Source organism: Galleria mellonella, unplaced genomic scaffold (genome assembly GCF_026898425.1).
Source record: "Galleria mellonella isolate WM207_F2 unplaced genomic scaffold, CSIRO_AGI_GalMel_v1 utg36, whole genome shotgun sequence".
NCBI lineage: Eukaryota > Metazoa > Arthropoda > Insecta > Lepidoptera > Pyralidae > Galleria > Galleria mellonella.
The window spans coordinates 8,579,892-8,599,888 of record NW_026442086.1 but is presented as its reverse complement, the minus strand read 5'-3'; the positions used below and the strand labels follow the sequence as shown (position 1 = coordinate 8,599,888).

General features: G+C 35.6%; 1 protein-coding gene across 1 annotated transcript in view; it reads right to left on the bottom strand.

Moving 5' to 3' along the window:
* The window catches only part of LOC113520725 (histone deacetylase 4), a 115,995-nt gene that overhangs the window by 18,213 nt on the left and 77,785 nt on the right, over window positions 1-19,997 (bottom strand). Inside the window, exons 3-5 of the mRNA XM_052897367.1 lie at window positions 4,887-5,002; window positions 3,094-3,165; window positions 2,200-2,307 (exon numbers count right to left, since the gene is read on the bottom strand). Coding sequence (XP_052753327.1) covers window positions 2,200-2,307; window positions 3,094-3,165; window positions 4,887-5,002 — 296 coding nt within the window. The remainder of the gene's footprint in view (window positions 1-2,199; window positions 2,308-3,093; window positions 3,166-4,886; window positions 5,003-19,997) is intronic.

Below are 19,997 nucleotides of genomic sequence, written 5' to 3'. Positions count from 1 at the left end.
GGGCTGTCTGTGGCTCTTATTGTGTATAATATGTTTGTTTAATGGACAATGACCCGTTATTGTCCCTATCATTATTTTAAGGTTTTTCCTATCTAGATGTAGTAATTTTTAAATTTATAGTAACAGTCGTGTTTGTGTGTGTTGAATTATTCTAACGCTAACGATCCTGTGAGCGTGCTGACATGATGTTTACCGTTGACGTGCATGTAGACAGGTGGACGCCAAATCGCATACCAACTCTATCTTCTAAACGGAAACATGTAATTTGAAAGCGCTGTTAATTTCGAATGCTACAAAATTAAGCATATATTTTTGTCACCGCCCACTCTTGAATATTTTGGAAAATTTCCCATTATTTATTTGAACGATTTCCTTAAGTTATTTTGGGGCTAATTAAATTTTTATATTTATAGCGAGTAACTAACGAGACAGACTCGTATAGTGTGCTCAATTTAAAATACACTGTTTATTGACGATATCCACTTATAAGTAGAAATTATATAATATTACAATATACATACCGTGTGGTCCCCGCATAGAATAGGCCACCCCTTCCTTTCCCGTGGGTGTCGTAAGAAGTGACTAAGGGAGGACGGGGGATGGGTAGCAGCGTACCTCTTAAAATATCTCCAAAACCTAACTGCGGTTGCCAATTCACCTGTCAAGCGTGGCAACCACTGGCAAAACCCCCAAGGGGGAGGCTTATGTTCAGCAGTGGACAGTTAAGAGCTAATATAATGAGTGACACACGGACAACATCTATCGTTGTAGAAATATTAAGATATTAAACTAATTATATTTTTATCAAATGTCTAACTGTAAATAAATTAACCGTTGCGTAATTCTTTACAACGTAAATGTTGTCTGATTAGTTTCGTTTATTTCAGTGTTTGTTCTGGCATTGGTTTATTTATATGTAAACGATAAAATTAACTTTTAATTTACGAACACACAGTTGTTTTAGTAATTTAAAAGATGCTCTCAATCAATTTTATCACGAGTAATAAATAAATAACTTTTGTACATTCGTACTCTTGTTTGTAGGGATCTGAATCATCAGAGAGATCGAATTAATATCGTTTATTCGTTCGAAGTGCAACAGGTAAGCTGTGGCATTAAAAACTACTATAGGCCTCGTCATATTCCGCTTGTGATGTTAACTGGCCAGTGTCGGGGAGAACAATAAAAATGTCGCATCAAATTGTTCCAGGTTGTGTATGTCAATGAGGTTAAATGTGGTCACATAACGAGCGCGTGAATGATGTAATTACGGACTGCTCGACCACCATTCATGACTATTTATACCATAGCGTCGACGCCCATCGTCGGGCCGAGCCAACTATATTTGTCAAATTCCAGCTATTCTGTATGGCAAGCGCGCTTATATATAAAAGTATCTGAATAGGAAGCACTTGGCTACACTGTTTTAATTTTGTTTCAATTGCGCCGAACACGCGCCGATGTTATGTCAATAATAAATATTACTATTAATATAAACATCCAAATATAGATCGAACCAAATGAACTCTATTAATAATTCATAATAGCATCTATTAATTAAGTACATTTAAATAAATACACATAACGTTAACAGAGACTTAAAAGAGTAACTGTTGAGTTTCTTGCGGGCTCTTCTCAACAGGTAACAACTTCTCGAATCATGCAGTAGATTAAAAAATATTACTACCTAAAAATGCTTGTAAACAAATTAATTTGAATAAAGATAATTTGAATTTAAGAACAGCATACAGCATGACGTGAACTAAAGAGAGATCAACGCGTGTTGCTTGCTGCTTGCTGCTTGCTACCGTTACAGGTACTAGCTTTGTTACCTACCTACCTATAGATGCGCAGAATACGATTCTTTAAAACGTTTTCGGTATTTATGTATTATTAGAAAATTACAATAGTTGACTCGGTTACTGATTTAAAAAAAATTCATCATATTGTCGATAAAAAGCCACACCCTCACTTAAAAATAAAATCAAGTTATTGTGCCTCAAACAAGGAAAGATAAATGACTTCGCATTATTTGGCTAAATTATTAATCTAATAATAACATTAAAGAAAGACTCGAGAGGAAAAATTCATAAGGAAAGTGTAGGTAAAAACAAAAAGCGCTGGATAGGTTGAAGGTCAGATAATACAAGGAAGTGTTGCTGTTTGTGACGTGAATTTCGTAATTGAACTCAAATTCACCTTAAAGTGAAGCCTGAGCTGTTGTTCATGTTCTTGCGCGAGTTGCTGCCGCTGCTGCTGGAAGGACTGCAGCAAGATCTCCTGCTGCAGTTGCTGCTGCTTCTTCAGCTGAAACAGAATCCCGTGTGATGAGAGGTGAGCGCACTCGACCCGTCACCGTCGTGGCGTTGTTAGTGAATCATCGGCATGTGAAACGCTCACTGTGAGTAGTATTTCATTCATTACACTACCTACTGGACAGTGTTTTGTTGTTACTATGAATTTCGTAAATATATTATGAGTTTATGATTTGTTATTATATTAAAATTATATTAATATTTTCTTTATACCGTATAGCACAACAGATGACTTTATATTCATGTTGTTTGTGGGAGAAACTCTACCACTCGCATTGGTTAACAATAATGCGTCTATCTTAGTGGTCAAGTGTCATGATGTAGGTAGTGAGTGAAATGATAAGCAATATAACAAACAAATACAAAAACAATCATGCTACAGTGCCTGAATAGCTATAGTACAATTTATATAAAGTATATTGAATGCACAATGTGCCGTATTCTCATTCAACAACATAGAACATGTTTGGTGGCATCCAAACATACACGAACCAACCAAACATTTATATTATTCAGTATATTTTTAAAAATATTCAATAATCCTATAGATCACACTGTTAAAGTTTGTAATTTGAAAATTAGCAAAAACATTGTGTCATATCCAACGGGTGTACTGGCTCGGAGCTGTTATTTATGGTGTCGTAAGAGAGGTAGCGGCAAGCAGGGGCGTGGACTACGCACATACGCAGGCTCCATTCACAAAGCTTTACATATACTGAGCGTTCTCTATGAATATGACACGATATCTTTACGCAGCTATTATATAATTTGGACTCACTTGTAGCAGGAAACTATTTTCTAATGATTGTTTCGCTCTCTCCGCGATATGATTCTTTCTTGGGCTCTGATTCTGACAACGAGAGGAAATATATGTAGGTCTCCACTCTACGGGCCCGAGCGACCGGCGCGGTCAACATGACAGGAATCACGTATAGTGTAATAAAAAATGTTACAATCGGTAAACAAATTAGCGAAAAACATTTATGAATACATTGAAAATGAAATTAGACTTTATCAAATATATCTAAAGATAGATGTAATGCAAATAAACTTCCTACACAAATTAACAGTTTTATGTGGGGAGATTGTAGGTGTAGAACTGTTAATCAAACTACTATAGGAATTGAAGTAGAAAAAATAAAATGCGAGTCGTCAACTTCGATGAACAAATATAGGGTGGCGAAAGATGGTTCGAATACGGAGATGCGGAGAAGCGGATACAACCTTGATATCTCCGCTGAAAATGTCCGAGGATCAAAATATGATAAAAAGCGGTTGCACAAACGTCGTGTGGCATATTTCTGGCGTCGCGCGCATTATTTTAGTTCGTTGGAAAAAACGGCGGGCGTCGGAATGTGAGCGTGCCGCGAATAGCCCCGTGAACGGATGTTTTGCGCGCACGTGTGGGCGCTACGAAAATATTGTCGTGCTTCTGCTTGGAGCGGTGCGTCGCGCGACGGACGCGGTGCCCGCGACACCCTGCCCTGCCACGCGCGCTGCCCGTCACATCAACCGCGCTCGATTGACCTGATTAATAAAGGTACGCATACAATCCACGGCCTCTGTTCACCGAATGCGTGGGCGTTGTACAAATTCGCGACACGTGTAATCATTATTTTTGTCTCTTTACAGATGGCCATTGGATATTGTCTTTATCACCGGACAGTGATAGTTCTCTTCTTACATTTCCACGTGTAATATGCAGAGATATAAAAGATTTGAGACAATTTTACACGCGTGTATTGGCACTTCAAAATAGTAATGTATTATTTCCAGTGATTGTTCGTATGACTGCAGTACTATGAAATGGAGTAAATCGCAAGCGAGTGGAGCGACAGGAATGGAGGCCGCGCAGCATCGTATCAACATTTAGTCTAAAATTAATCGTCCATATTTACACGGAACGGAGCGGATCGCATGTAAATATAGTATGCAGACGGACTGACTGAGCGCTGTACGCGTTATATCGCGTTGATATTGGTTTATTTATAACGGCGCGCGGGATCTTTTTATAAATACTGCTTGGGCCGAGTTTAAAAACAAGATGGATGGGCGCTGGCACGCGGCTGCAATATTCCGGGGAAAGGTCACGGGAACTCAGCAATTTTTTAAACATTGACCCCTCTATATTTAATAAGCGGGTTCTTTTTTTAACACTTTATTTACAATAAAGGCCGCGTATTATTAGTTTCCTTTTTCTATTTCTAAACCCATGATTACTACATAAAGGTTATAATTTTAAATTGAATATTTACAATATAAAATTTTCCCATTTAGTTGGGGTCAGCGCAGTATGTCTTCTTCTTACAATACAAATATTAAACTCTAATTAAATTCTCTTTAATGGTGGCCCTGATATTTAATGAGTCGGACAAAGGAAAAAAATAAAACTTTAACATAGATAAAAAAATTAAACAGAACTGATAATAACGTAATATTTACTGAGTACTCGACCATCAACTATTTGAGTTATAGCAAATCAAAAGTGATCACGGGTATACTTGATTCCTGTCAACGTTGCCGGTCGTGTGGTGTTGCGGGCGACGCTGGACGGCGCACAGCGGTGATTACCTGCATAATCTGATGATGAAAGCTGGTGTCTGCTATGGGCAGGTGGGCAGCGTGCGGCGGCGACGGCGTGTGATGTGGTGAGCCGTCGGCGCCGCCTGCTGTCTCGTGCGCCATATCTGCCGACAACCAAACGAGTTCACCTATATTATACCATAGTAATAGGAAGTCTTAATTCATTCTCTAAATACCACACTTCGAAAGTGTTCCGACACGAGACTAAGTAATATTTATTGTAAAGAAACTGATGAAGAGAGCGAATAAAATTGGTGAAATTGATATGACTTGGAGAGCAACGTTCTGGTGATGATATCGTTAATAGAAAAATGCAAATTGTACAGGATTGAGATACGTATCAGTTATATCGACACCATACATTTGAACTCCATTTATTGGCTTATAGGCTAGGTCTATCCGGCCATATCAATTAAGTGATAGAAATGGAGTTATAAAAATAAACTTTTTTAGTTTAGATAGTGAATTCCGAATTTCCAAAACATATTTTTACTTATTCTAAGCACGGTTTAACGTATTTGAAGTAATGTAAGTAAAGGTATGTAGGTACTATTTACCTATTAAAGTTTTTCATCGCGTTAAGTCCCGATTGTATATTTAAAAATATATGTAAACAACGAAAGTTTAAAATTAACTACTAGAAGTAAGTTCTTCAAGGAAATTGCAATAAACTATATTCTGTATATAAAGTAAGAAAAACTTTTCAATTTGTTCTTTTTGGGGGGGGGGGAGGGATTGTTATCAATGGAGTTTGACAGCCCAATTGCTAGCAATATGCCCTATTATAAAAAACCATTGTGAACAATTCTTGTTGAATTCGTCACGATGGGCTAACTGACCTACTTCATCCTCATTTATCATCCACCACTGGTACCTCGCTAGTGTATACCGATAGCACAGGCGGGGTAACCATTCCATTATCACCCATTAAAAAAAATTTGCTCTTTTTTTCTTCCTATTGATGTTACATATTCACAGTAAACAATGCGATGTGAAAAACAAGCCAACCCAAAATAAAGACGTGACAGTAACATCTTCACAAATTAGTAACGGCCCACATTTGAGTAATGTACATAATATAATACATACATGCTGCCAAACTAACAGAGTAAATGATGCCACTTTTAAAGAATAATAGTGCAATATCCGCGATTTCAAAATATATATGGACATAAACTTTTAAAATTAACGCAGCCTCTAGTATTAGGGGTGCTAAAATTAGAATTATTATTCACATTCACAACGATAGAAAGGTAAACAATACCTCTTGTTATTAAGTACCATTTAAGCAAAGCTACTGTATAATAAGAAACTAGACAACCAACGTGCCCAATTAACAACACCAAACTCGTTTAATAATCATAAAAAAAATAATGAAACAAACACATACACGAAGGATAAAACGAAACAGCGAACCGTTTTTTTTATACAACTTAGAATGGCAATCAAGCTGACGGCCCACCTGATGGAAAGTGGTAACCGTCGCCTATAGATATGAGTAGTACCATGGACATAACAGAGTATACTGTTTTGCTCATGATACTCCCCATGCGTTGCCATTCCTGAGGACTCAGGTGTTATTCCTCTGTACCCAGTAAATTCACGCCATATCCCACCCTTCAAACCGAAACACAGCCATGCAAACACAACTGCTTCACTTAAATTGGTTGAAAAATCTTTCTTATTTTTTCATTTCTTTTCCTCTTCTTTTTATATTTATATAAGTAAAAGTCCGAGCTTAGCCATGAGGGATGTTCACGAACTTAATAAACATATTTTTCGTGCTCTTGTTTCAAAAAACCTCTCGCTCCTGTCAAATAATCGTTCGTTTGAAAAATATTCCGCAGTGATGTCTTATTTGAAACGTAGTTTCAACAATCATTAATTAATGAAAAGTTTTCATTAAGTTTGCAATCGTTTCAAGCCTTTTCATATTTCAACTAAACTGAAAATTTTAAACAGCATGAAGCACGAAGTTAATCACTGATACAATCGTATTGTAATCACTTCTCATCTAAATACCAATAAACTTGTTTCAAAAGAAAGTACATTATTGAATAACGTCGTACCCACCCTTGTAAATAGTTTTCTAACCGACGTACCAATTGTAGAAAATATATTCTCTTCACTTGTTGTTAATTGTAGTTTCTAGTCCAATATATTGAACTAGGAGAGTTATTTTAAGACATCTTCCCAATTTAGTAATACCATTTATAATTGTTTTTAGGTATAAATGTAAGTCAAACATTAGTATGGTAATTTACCGACTGTAAATTGTTCGAAGCTTTTCAATTTTGTTTATATTAATAAAACTTAATAGATATTAAGTTTATGTAAATGTATATTAATCTATACTTATAATAAATCTGTAGAGAGGTCAATTCTGTACATGAAATATATTTCCAAAATAACTATCAGCGGGTGATTAGTGATCGATACTGATGCCAAAAATACAATCAGTAACATTTTTGTCTGTCTATCTGTATGTTCGTTATAGAAACAAAAACTACTCGACGGATTTTAACGAAACTTAGTACAATTATTCTTTATACTCCTGGGCAGGTTATAGTATACTTTTCATCAGGCTACGATCAATAGGAGCAGAGCAGTGAAGGGAAATGTTAAAACGGTCCACCCGTGCGACGCCGGGACGGGCCGCTAGTTTATACTAATGTAGTTAATAAAACATAATCGAATGAACTTGAAGACTAAAAAACGTATTTTTATGTAAGTAAACAATAGCAGAAATATATGTGACAGGAGGCAAATAGGTATGATTCCTAAAGCACTAGAATAAATTGTAGCAATCATTTCAGGATTTGAAGGCATCCAGGGAGACTATTTAAATGTAGGTCGTGAGGTAGCGCTGTGGCGGTGGAGGTTGGGTGGTGGGAACACCCCGCCAGATAGAGCGCGGTGGGAGGCGAGGGGAGGGGGCGCTGGGGGTAGTTATTTTTAGCCGAGACTATATTTAGACGGCTGATGGGCGGTCGCCCGGGACGCCTGGAACGTCCTTCATTTCTTTATCACATTATTTATGAAGGATTGGAGTTCACTTATCAGAGGGAAACCCCGCAACTTCGCCGGCATAGAACCCATCACTTTTATCATCACAATTCTATTGAAATTTCCAAAGCACATTCGTAGTGAATAAGTTTGCCTCTATTGTATGAAGAACTCTTTTAAAATGAAGTTCCTATATTTATGATGTGCGTAAGGCGCGCGTAAGGCCTCTGGTATTGCAGGTGTTCATAGGCTACGGTATCCACTTACCATCAGGTGGGCCGTATGCTTGTTTACCACTGAGGTAGTGGTATAAAAAAAAATGATGTGCCTTGATAGAATGATGTCAGTTGTCTTCTAATATTTTATTTGTATATAATAATAATAATTATTATTAATATATTAAACTTTAATACGCACAGGTATTGTAAATGGCGGATTTAACACCATATGACGTTATCTACCAGTCGACCGTAGACAGGAATAACAGGAAATATAATTGACGGTGCAACGTAATGAGCAAATAAATAGAAAAACAACAACAATATTAATATTAAATACTAATATATAAATAACATACATATAACACTTATATTATCTACATTATACATACATATATACTAAATATAATAATAAATAATGACAGACGAAAAACCATTCGGATACAAGGGAAATACTAGCATCAGACAAAGCAAAACTGAAAACAAATTACGATTATAGGGATTCCATTATAAATAAAAAGAACGTAGTTTATGTTAGAATGCCAATTTGGTCGGGGCAGATCTTTAAGAAGTTTAGATCTTGAAGTATTCTTTCAGGTGAGTTTGGATCGTATAAAATAGAAAAGAGAATAATACAAAGCAGACGAACATTTCTCAGTTGTCTGATGGGAAGCCATTTAAATTGAGAACGATAAAATGAGATATAGTCGTACTTACGCAACCCATAGATGAAGCGGATACAATTATTGAAAAGACGATCCAATTTATTTAGAAGGCCCTCATTCATATTTGAATAACACACGTCACTACTGGTGATTGGACAAGTGACACTTTGGTAGAGCTTGGGAGGAAGTTATTTAACTTACATAAATCATACAAGGAGGACGTAACTTTTCGCGAGATTTCTTCAACATAACAATCCAAACCCAGAGAACTATCAATAGTTAGTAATAGTAGTTAAGATACAATAAGGGATTTGAACGTCATTGCAGAGAATCGAAGGTATTGAACGGCTATCAATTTCGCGAAGTTGTCTTGAACTTCTAAGAATTAATAGCTTGGCATTTGTTAGGATTGACTAAATCCCAAATCTATTGGTACTGTCAAAAATTCAACGTAGCGCAGTGTTTAACCCATCAACGACTTCGGATTAATTGCAATCTGATATATATATATATATATATATATATATATATATATATATATATATATATATATATATATATATATATATATATATATATATATATATATATATATATAAACATTGATATAATTTATAATATACAAAGTTATAGTAAATTATAACTAAGTTAGTCTAAGTTACGTACAGCAGATCAGAATTAGCACCTGATCATGAGTCTGAGATGTATAACCCAGTCATCATTGCGTTCACCAATACTTAACGGAGCCCAACAATCCTTTCCACTATGGTGCTACATCTTAATGTAAATCATTAACACGAGTATGTTGGAATATGGAACTTCAAAGAAGAAATGAATACCGGCAATAGAATAGCACGTGATCTATTAAGTTAGAGTAGACTACTCGACAGCCACTTTCTACCATCGTACGGCTCGCCATCGACAGGGAGTTCATCCTCATGTCCTACAGCCTCGATGGTCGCGTACTGCGCGGTTTCAGAGATGTTTCCTCCCACGAACAACTCAGGTTGTGGAATGAGCTCCTTGCCGAGGTTTTCCCAAGAGACTACAGCATGGGGTTCTTCAAAAGGGGGGTAAAGAGGTTTCTTAAGGGTTGGTAACGCACGCGTAATAACTCTGGTATTACAGGTGTTCATAGGCTACGGTAACCACTTACCATCAGGTGGGCCGTATGCTTGTTTGCCACCTCAGTGGTATAAAAAAAAGCAAATCAATGTAATTGAATAGTAGGGTCTCGTCTTTACATACACGGTTTCAAAGATTAATCTAGCCGCACTAAGAGTGTAGAGTATGCATTACACTACAAATTATAGATTTCAGGAAATGCTATCCATCGTAAAGCTACCTCACATACTACCGTTATTATAAAAAAAAAGTTTAAAAATGAATACTTTTATTCTGATCTAGGCTCGCTAGGACCATCTGTTCAAGACAAAATTATCTATAAGGTTTACGTGGGAGTTGATGAAACTATTGTTGGCGACGGGTCAAGAGTTGAGTTTACTTATATATATTTTTTTAGAGCGTTATATCAGATGCATGCTTTTCTAATATTAGATAAAACTTCTGAGTTTGCTGTCAAGGAATCCTAAAATATTTCAAATCTGTTCAGTAAATAAATCTGAAGTGAAAAAAATGATAATCTTTGCGAGTACTAGGTAATTAAAACAAAGAATAAATGAAGGAACAGACGTCAATGCAATAGGCTTGACGTCCTTCGTGATAACGGACTTACAAGATGCTCACTTTCATGTTTGTTTACAAAGAGAATGTGAATTAGACATTCGTATCAAGATCGTGATTACGGCCAGTGACGTACCAACATTCGTCATCACGAGAGCGCGCTGCGGCTGCGGTTTGTGGCCTGTAGTCCGTGATGCTGAAGGCATTCATTATCACGCAAGCAAATGTTAGAACAAAGCTAGAGTGAACAGTTGAACACAAAGCAACCGCCGCCGCCCCCGCTTCTCCTACCCGCTTTTTAAAAATAGAACGCCGGCAACGCGTTGCGCGACAAGTGAAGGACGCGCCCCGCCCGCCATCAGCGCTGTCTTGCACCTCTCGCTCGCACCCACAAGTACAACCGTACGACAGAAGCAGACAGATAACAATACATAGTGAATTATAAAATATTTAAAAATAGAACGTGCACGCAACTACGAAACGTGTGATAATTTGATAAAATTTCGTGAAACTAAAATATAGGCAAGGGTTGCATTGTGAGTTTTTCTGCTAATTACAGAGATATATACTATATTAGTTTATATAACATAGAGAGGCATATATAAACATAATATACAGTCTTCCATATATTTCTAAGTACTAAATTTATTATTACTTTTATAGCCAACTAAAATGTTAACGACGTAATAAGATTTTAAAAAACTGTTAATGAAATTTTGAAATTTGATGGTAAATTTGAAAGAAAACTTGAAAAGCTGAATATAAATTTTTGCAGTGAATAAATTCATTATATACAAGTAATTAGTTCTATAATAAATGTCTTGGGGCAATAGGTAGAATTAACACACTTTTTGAATACGTCTTCCTGTTTGTTTTTGAAAATTTGCAGAATTAAGACATTGTCGGATTTCGGTGTGAAAGCAAAAAAAAAAAATTGTCAGGAGAAATTGTGAATAATCTTTTAGTAAGTTAATAAATAATTTCAAAAAATGTGATCTTTGTTAGTACTGAATTTTATGTCTAACTAACACTTGCATCACTCGATATAGACAAAAACAATTTTTTTTTACCAGATCTCTTCAGAAGAAGTACAAAGAGATAATTACAATCAAGAATGTTAAACCAAAAACTTCAATTTTCTTGTATTTATTGGCACAGCCCTTTTTCCTTTAGCGACTTGAATTCGAACTATATAAAACTATACAGGCTGGTGTAGAAGAAAAAAAGAGTATGATAAAGAAATTTATAGCTTCTTATTGTGACAGATTGAAGTTAAACCTCTAAACAGAACAAACATCTTCGACTTTTTCTTGATCAGTTTTTCATCTAATTATTCTACTATATTTATTATTCAATCACACCTAATGCAAATTTACCAGAGGGAGACATTGTACAAAAGTCGTTTGCTTGGGTACCTCTGTCCCATTCGTGTTTCAACCATGAAGCAGTTGTGTTTGATTGGCTGTGTTTCGGTTTGAATGGTGGGATATGGTGTGAATTTACTGGGTACAGACGAATAACAATTCCTCAGGAATAGCAACGCATGGGGGTATCATGGGCGAAACAGTATACTCTGTTATGTCCATGGTACTGCTCATGTCTATAGGCGACGGTTACCACTTTCCATCAGGTGGGCCGTCAGCTTGTTTGCCATTCTAAGTTGTATAAAAAAAAATTTAAATGCAATTTAGTACAGAGATGAATCATAATCAAAATAATATATAGAATACTTTTATCCTATTGATTTGCTCGGATAACGTCACGATACAGCCAGTGTCCTACATTGGAAATAATAAAATTAATTACAATTTTCTAAATATGAAAGATACTCGTATATTTTTTTCACATTTTATACATACAGAATCACTGTATTGCAATAAATAATAGCATATAACGATATCACGTTTTGGATTTTTCCATTAGCATATTTAAGTTCTTAATAATAAAATTGTAACTACTAACTAATGTGAGACAAGGGAGATATTCAAGAAAAATCTATATAAAGGACTCTAATAAGAGAAGAGTAGCAGCCAAAACAATATTTTTTAGAATTCGATCTATGTTTATTTCGGCATCATGCAAAAACTGAATTAACTTGGAGAAAGTTTTTAGTATTTCTAAAGTTTTATCCTAAAATTCTTGATAAACCTAACAGAAATGGTACATTTCATTGTTTTCCCTACATCTAAAATCCACACGTGCGTAGTAGCGGACAAAAAAGTAAGTAGTTAATAGAATTTTGCCTACTTAATGTACAGGCTTCGGACGCGTGTCGTATCTAAGCAGCCTTTAGTTGAGACCACATTAGTAGGCTAGGCAGAGCGCACACCACAACGATTCTGTACACACATAAAACTGCAAACACAAGCGCAATATATAAATAACTCAAAGTCGACATGTTGGAATTTGTACACTTGTATGCAATACTCAATTATACCTGCGATATTTGTATGCGAGCTATTTCTATTTATAGTACGGTCGTGTCAATTGTTCTTCATTTCAAATGCTAATAATTAGCTATTAGGTAAAAAATACAAGGTTCTATCAGCAACGTTTGCATTCACGTTTTAATTTTTTTTTACTGTAGCACACTATGGTTTCATTAGTTGAACAATACTAATTTAAAATCTGGATAGATATCATCTGTCATACTGGACAATCTTCCATAAGAGGGGGGAAGGGATTGTTAGTAATGGGGAGGTTAGTCCCCAATGCTAACAATATACCCTATCAGGTCAATCTCGACGCGGTTTCTCCTGGAAATCGCGTCGGTTACCATTCCATTATCATCCATTACAAAAAATCTTCCATAAAAAACATGGAATACGGCGAAACTGGAATATGTAAAAAAAATTTCACTAATAGAAATGTTTGTGAATTATTATCGTATTGCGATTATGTCCGTTGTGAAGAATTACTTAGTTTAAAAAATGTCAATATTAAATATCACTAGGTTTTGGGTTGACGTATCCTTTGTAACAAACCTGTGTATTTTCATTAAATGTATAAAAGCAGAACACATGTACATGACACATACTTTAGAGGGCCGGAGCTAGACCCAAGTTTAGGGTAGTGAAAAAGAACTTTTTGGTAGGACAGAAGCCATAATTATATCTAAAAAATGTCTTCTAAAAAGCAAATCTATCTAATTTTCTTGGGACCTTTTCTATTTAAGATAGGGCATTGCCCCTCAACCTCCCCCTCCTCGCAGCTACGGCTATGATACCTTACTATTAGGTACAATCAAATAAGAGTATGAATTAAGGTAAGTACAACAATTATTATTATCCAGCCACTTCCGCAAGTCAACGGAACACGAAAGTCGGCAAATAACAGACAGACCACTACAATTATTAAGATTATTTCAATTTGTACATCATTACCAGCATCTGGTAATCTTTCTGTAGTTTTTGTAGTGACAATAAATTGATGGCAAATGTGTAACCCAGTTTTTTCTTTTCTTTTTGTGAGTCTCGCTCACATCATGGATGTCTTTGCAATTACGCAATTATGTACAAGTACTATATTTGTAGGGATGTTTTACTATAATTAGTTATGTCCGTATGTTTTCATCTGCGTCAGTCTTACACAATGTAATTCTATAATCATTATGTTACTATATATCGAAATGCAGTCCGTAAATTGAATAGTTTTGTAGTAAAAATTGGTGGTACAAAATTACGCTTTGATTCAAAATTCAATGAAAAGATCAGTCAGAATTGGGTATCACTTGAAATCTGACAGTTTCCATAATTTTCCGTGATGTCTTTGACGAACTGGTTTAGAATACGAAATAAAAATAATTAAAAAAAAAAATGTGCGAAGAATACTAATTAGCATTTATATCTAGGGCTTTATAAAACATACCTCAGAAACGGAACAGATCTTCCCTGGACTATTTCAAAGTTACCTACTCTCTAATAAATCATCTAATGTCTAATAGATGCATCTTCATCTATCAGTGAAAATTCGTTCTCGAAAAGTCCTATTCTAAGCTAACTAGTTTAAATAAATACAAGAGAGACACATTTTTAGCAGTAGAATAGAATGGAAAATATCTATTGCCAGAAAAACACAATTACAAAAGAAAATGCAAAAATACCACATATATAAGAAGTGTTTCATATCAGGCAAAAGGAACTAGCTCAGCTGATGCTGTTAGTGTCCCAGTGCAATGTGTACAGCTGCACAGCGCTGGTTTTCAGCCAGTCCCTCTCCCAACAGTACAGTATGGATTGCTTGCTTAATGTCACTTTCCAATGATAACCATTGATCTGAGAGCCAGTTGTCCAGCGGGGGAGTATTACTCACGTAGTGCGCGCACACTTCCAGTGTGCAGACCACATCCTGTTCCCGCCGGTACGCAGTCAAGTCATCCCGAAATAATCAGCCATAAAAGCCGAGTGCCCGCCCGCTCCAGATCCAGAAGCGGCGCACTATTTCTGTACTATAAACTGTTTATTTCAATATGCGCGCGCGCACAGTTCAACGCTATTTTCATCTGGCTAAATGCAGCCGCCACCGGAAAGATGCCTATTTCTTTTTTTCAATTATTAAATACCATAAAATTTTAGTTGTCCATGGATGCTTCATCGAATCGCAGATATCCTTATTTATTGTCATACAGAGTGCATTAAAATCGACTTGTAATAAAAAAAATAAAAGTACTTGGTTGTACTTACTAATTTGATTTTTCTAAATAATTTATAAGTATTAAAATAATTACTCATATCAAAGATTATTAGAAATTGTTGTTGTGTAGTTTCGGCATAGAACGGACCACCCCTTACTTTCCCGTGCGTGTCTTAAAAGGCGACTAAGGGAACTTAATGATCTAAGAATGAGCAGCTGTATTACTCTTAAATATTTACCAAAGCTTAACTGAGTTTGTCAACCCGCCTGCTACTACTGGTATCCCCCCCCCCCCCCTCTTATAGAGGTGGCCTACGTTCAGCAGCGGACAGTTAACGACTGATATGATAAATAATAAAAATAAAAACTGCCAATACCACATAATTAATATTTCATTTTTTTATTTTATAATATTTTATATACACAATCAGGAAGGGATGTAAAAGCCTACAGTTACCTCCATACCTGCTTCTTTACTGCCGACGTTTCTTTAATTTCGATTGTGTATTTAAAATATGTGTACAACAACACGAAAGTTTAAAGTTAACCAGTTTATATTAATTGTTAATTACATTGCATTAATTATAATTGATTATGTATATAATATAACTAGTATACAATGTAGCTTTTGTTAGCATAAACGTGTAATATGCTATGATATAATCGAGTACGCAGTCAACGAGACAGAGAGTAATAAGTTCGTACAAATCGTCATCGCAGATAATATAAATATAGATATATCTATATATGGCCGTCATTGAGTTTTTACTAAATATTCCATTAGATTAATGATAACAATGTGATAACATTATGATGTATATGATAAAAATAAATTTTACGCTTTGCAATGATAAAATATGTAAGCGTTCGTAGTCAATTATCTTTACGACTTTATTGTTATAAGTCCCATCAATGGATAGACGATGATTACGTGGCAATATATTGATTAAATACTTTGCCACACCTTCGATGATGGTATTCATTATTTTTACATCCTTCTCTGCAGATATAATATTATTATATTTATTTCTAGTCGAATTTGGAAAAAGAAGAAATAATAGGAAAAGAAGCCATACAACTTTCTTTGGTCATTCAACAACGAATGACTGATTTATCCTTCAAGTCAAATAGAATAGTACTTATGTTCTACAATATAAAATACTAGTAGATAATGGTGTTACATACTAAAGTAAATCACGCAAGATTAGTAAACCGAATCTGATTTGTTTAATGTAATTTATTAATAAATGGAAACACAAATATTTTTGTAAATAACTTCGAGATTACAACTAATACAAATATAGAGACAGATACAACTGCCGAATTTGAAAGATCCGTAATCTTTATAATAAGTTGTAAATACCGTAAGCTTAACTATAATATAAAATGAACAGAAAGAATTATTTTGACGATGACATTCTCGTCCTCGAACTAAAAGCACGGGCTTAATTATCCCAAAAATCGAATAAGGTAATAATAACATAGTTGTAAAAATAATGTAATCGATAATATAATGATATAATTATCAGACCAGAAATCAATATAAAATTTTAATACATAAACTAACTACTAACTTAAACCAATAGTTTAACAAAATTACTTTGGAAACAATAAACATTTTACATTAAAACAACTTGTCTACAAAATCAACGAGCCAACCATCGTATAACAGGGGGGAAAGGGATTGTTGGCAATGGAGTTTGATAGCCCCATTGTTAGCAATATGCCTTATAAGGTCGACCTCCACGTGGTTCCCCCTGGAAACCACCGTGAACAATTCTTGTTGAATTCGTCACGATGGGCTAACTGACCTACTTCATCCTCACCTATCATCCTTCACTGGAGCCTCGCCGGTGTATATCGATAGCGCGGGTGGGGTTACCATTCCATTATCATTCATTAAAAAAAAACTATGGTATAAAATAAACTGCTATTGAAAAACAATGGGCATACAAGTAAATCATATGAACCTTTTGAGGAATGTATCATAACAGCTATTCAATAAAAGGTCGAGTGACAGATCTAACAGGCAATTAATTGAGCACAAAAAAAAAAAAAAAAAACTAAAAACGTCTGTGCCTAAATTTTTTTCTTTATTATATATTTACAAGTTAAATTGGAGTCATCGCCTATATTACAAGTATTATTTACGTTATCTACTTCTTTTGGTTGATTATTACTGTACCTCGCATTATGTACAATTTACTATTCTTTGTCTTTTAACTACCACACTCGATTGTGAGGTTCTCGCTAAACCGAGATTAACAAATTGATTGATATTTATTGGCATTTGTCTAGCGATACTCATAAATATTGTTATTGACCCTCACGTAATGTAATCCGTTGATCGTGTATGAGGCAAACAAAACGCGTCTGTTACTGTTAGTGCTACGACGGTGGATATTTTGTTTACGCAATACACGAGTCGAGATATTGACGGCGCTAGTTGAGAGAGCTGTCCGTTGTCTATATCAAATCGAAATGTATTTCCGATGTAACTACTTATGATATACACTGTACATCACAAAACGGATACATTGACGGATTTAAGTACATTATTATTTTACTCATCTTCAGTGATATGTGTAATCTTGATAGATCATTATCGTCCTTCCGGCCTTTTCTCACTATTTTGTTTTTATCTTATATTTTTTCATCTACTTTTTCCCGTATCCATCCACTTTGAACATCGTCATTAGTTATACAGTTGTCATAATTTTCTCATAAATTGTCATAATTGTCTAAATCACTACTTTCTCTCGTCTCAGTTCTAGACGCTACGTTTGGACTTCCTCATTTGTGATCATTCCATAATTTATCTTTCATAAATCACAAATATACTAGTTCATTAATGCCTTTTAAATAGTTGTCACTAATGTCGGATGGTTTTGCCGTGTGGTCCCGGAACAGTATAGGCCGCCCCTTTCTTTCCCGTGGGTGTCGTAAGAAGCGACGAAGGGAGGGTGAGGGATGGGCAGCAGCTTCCCTCTTAAAGCCTAACTACGGTTGCCAGTCCACCTGCCAAGCGTGGCAACTACTGGCAAAACCCTCGAAGGGGGAAGCTTATGTTCAGCAGTGGACAGTTCAAGCCTGATGTGATGATGATGATGAAATTTATATATTATATATTATTATACGTTTATGTATTTCAATTTATAATAACATTTGTATTTATAACTTTACAAATGTTCAGACAATGGGTCAAGACTCATAGTCATGGTCAAGTCTCTCTCCAAGGAGAACATAATTTATGAGAAATCAGATGACGAATATAAACATCCATGCTTTGTCGATGTAGAAATACTTATACTCGCTTGAGAAAAGATGCTAGTGTCATATGTATGCAAAGCAACGTTGTTACCATGTTCTTACCGTGACGGTCGATAAGATAAAACTGTCAGCGCAAGAAAAGTCTACAGTGCCCATGTACTCATACGAGCGAATGCAAAAACGTTTGAACATAAAATAATCTATGTAAAACATGACACGGATTACAATGACGAAATGAATCACAGCTATAAATAGTGTTCTATAATTAGCACATATAAAGAGCGTTAATAGGACCTACCGTCTGTCTGACTCACTGTGTTAATGCTCTTTGTTGTCCTTACTCGGACCCGATAATGACCAGGATGTGATTTGGTTTGGAGGATCATTATTGATCCACCCGTTTGTTGTTTTTTTTAATGAGTGATTATGGAATGGTAATCCTGCCTGCACTATCGGTATACGCTGGCGAGGCACCAGTGAGCGATGATAGGTGACGATGAAAGCAGGTTAGTTAGCCCATTGTGACAAATTCCACTAGAATTAACCACGATGGTTTCAAGGTGGAACCATGTGGAGATCGACTTGATATGGGGTCTAACTGACTCATTGCCAGCTGTGTATTGCTGGCAATGAGTCAGTTAGACCCCATTACTAACAACCCCCCTAACCGTTTGTTGTTATCAACAATAAAGTACTGAAGTGGGAATTGGGTTCTCAATAAAACTTTCAGAATGCCCTTGTTTTCTCACTGTTCAATGAGGGTTGATTATCCATTACTGCACGACCTTCGTTGGATGACTGATACATGGAACAGTTTTTTTACATAGAATAATCCGGAGTCTGAAGCGATAAAATCGCTTCCTTGTCATTTACTTCTAAAAGTACTCGTAAGCACAATCATTTAGCATTATTTTGGCAATTGTACCTTTTAGTTTTTGCATTTGGATAGTCAGTGTTACAAACTACAAAGATACACTGAATCGCCTAGAAATAAATTTTACAAAAGAATACTCAGATCAAAAAAAAAATAGAAACAATTTTTTTTTTCGGATTTATCCAAGAAGTATTACTGTATTAATGAAATCAGTAAATTACAAGAAAATAATTAAGGTTGCGTTATCTAAAAGGCAGGGTGACGTCAGTTACACCATTCACTTCACCTGTGTATATTACTGCTGCGTCAACCACCGACCGCGCCACCTCAACTTGTCTCACACGAGTTTTTGTCAACCTGCACAGCAACCTGTGACTTCTGCCATAAATAGACCTGTGGAACTCCCCCGCCTCGTCTACTCTATAAACAGATGGGCGCATTCCGGGCTATTGTATTTTTAGAAAACTAATTTGGGACACGCCGCCATCCGCGGAGCACCGATTCGGATATTCCCAAACTTTACCCAAAACTTGTACAATGAATGGTAGAATTTATAGATTCAAGTTGTGAAATATTTGAACAGTAAGTAATTCAAAGAAACTTATTGAATCGTTTCAAAGGAATATAAACCTCATGTTTTGACAATATGAATAATTATTAAGACAAGCGTGACAGATATGTTGAAATTTATGTATATAGATTCGGACTGTGAATAAAGACATGTAAAAACATATAAGGAGAGCTTAAAAAA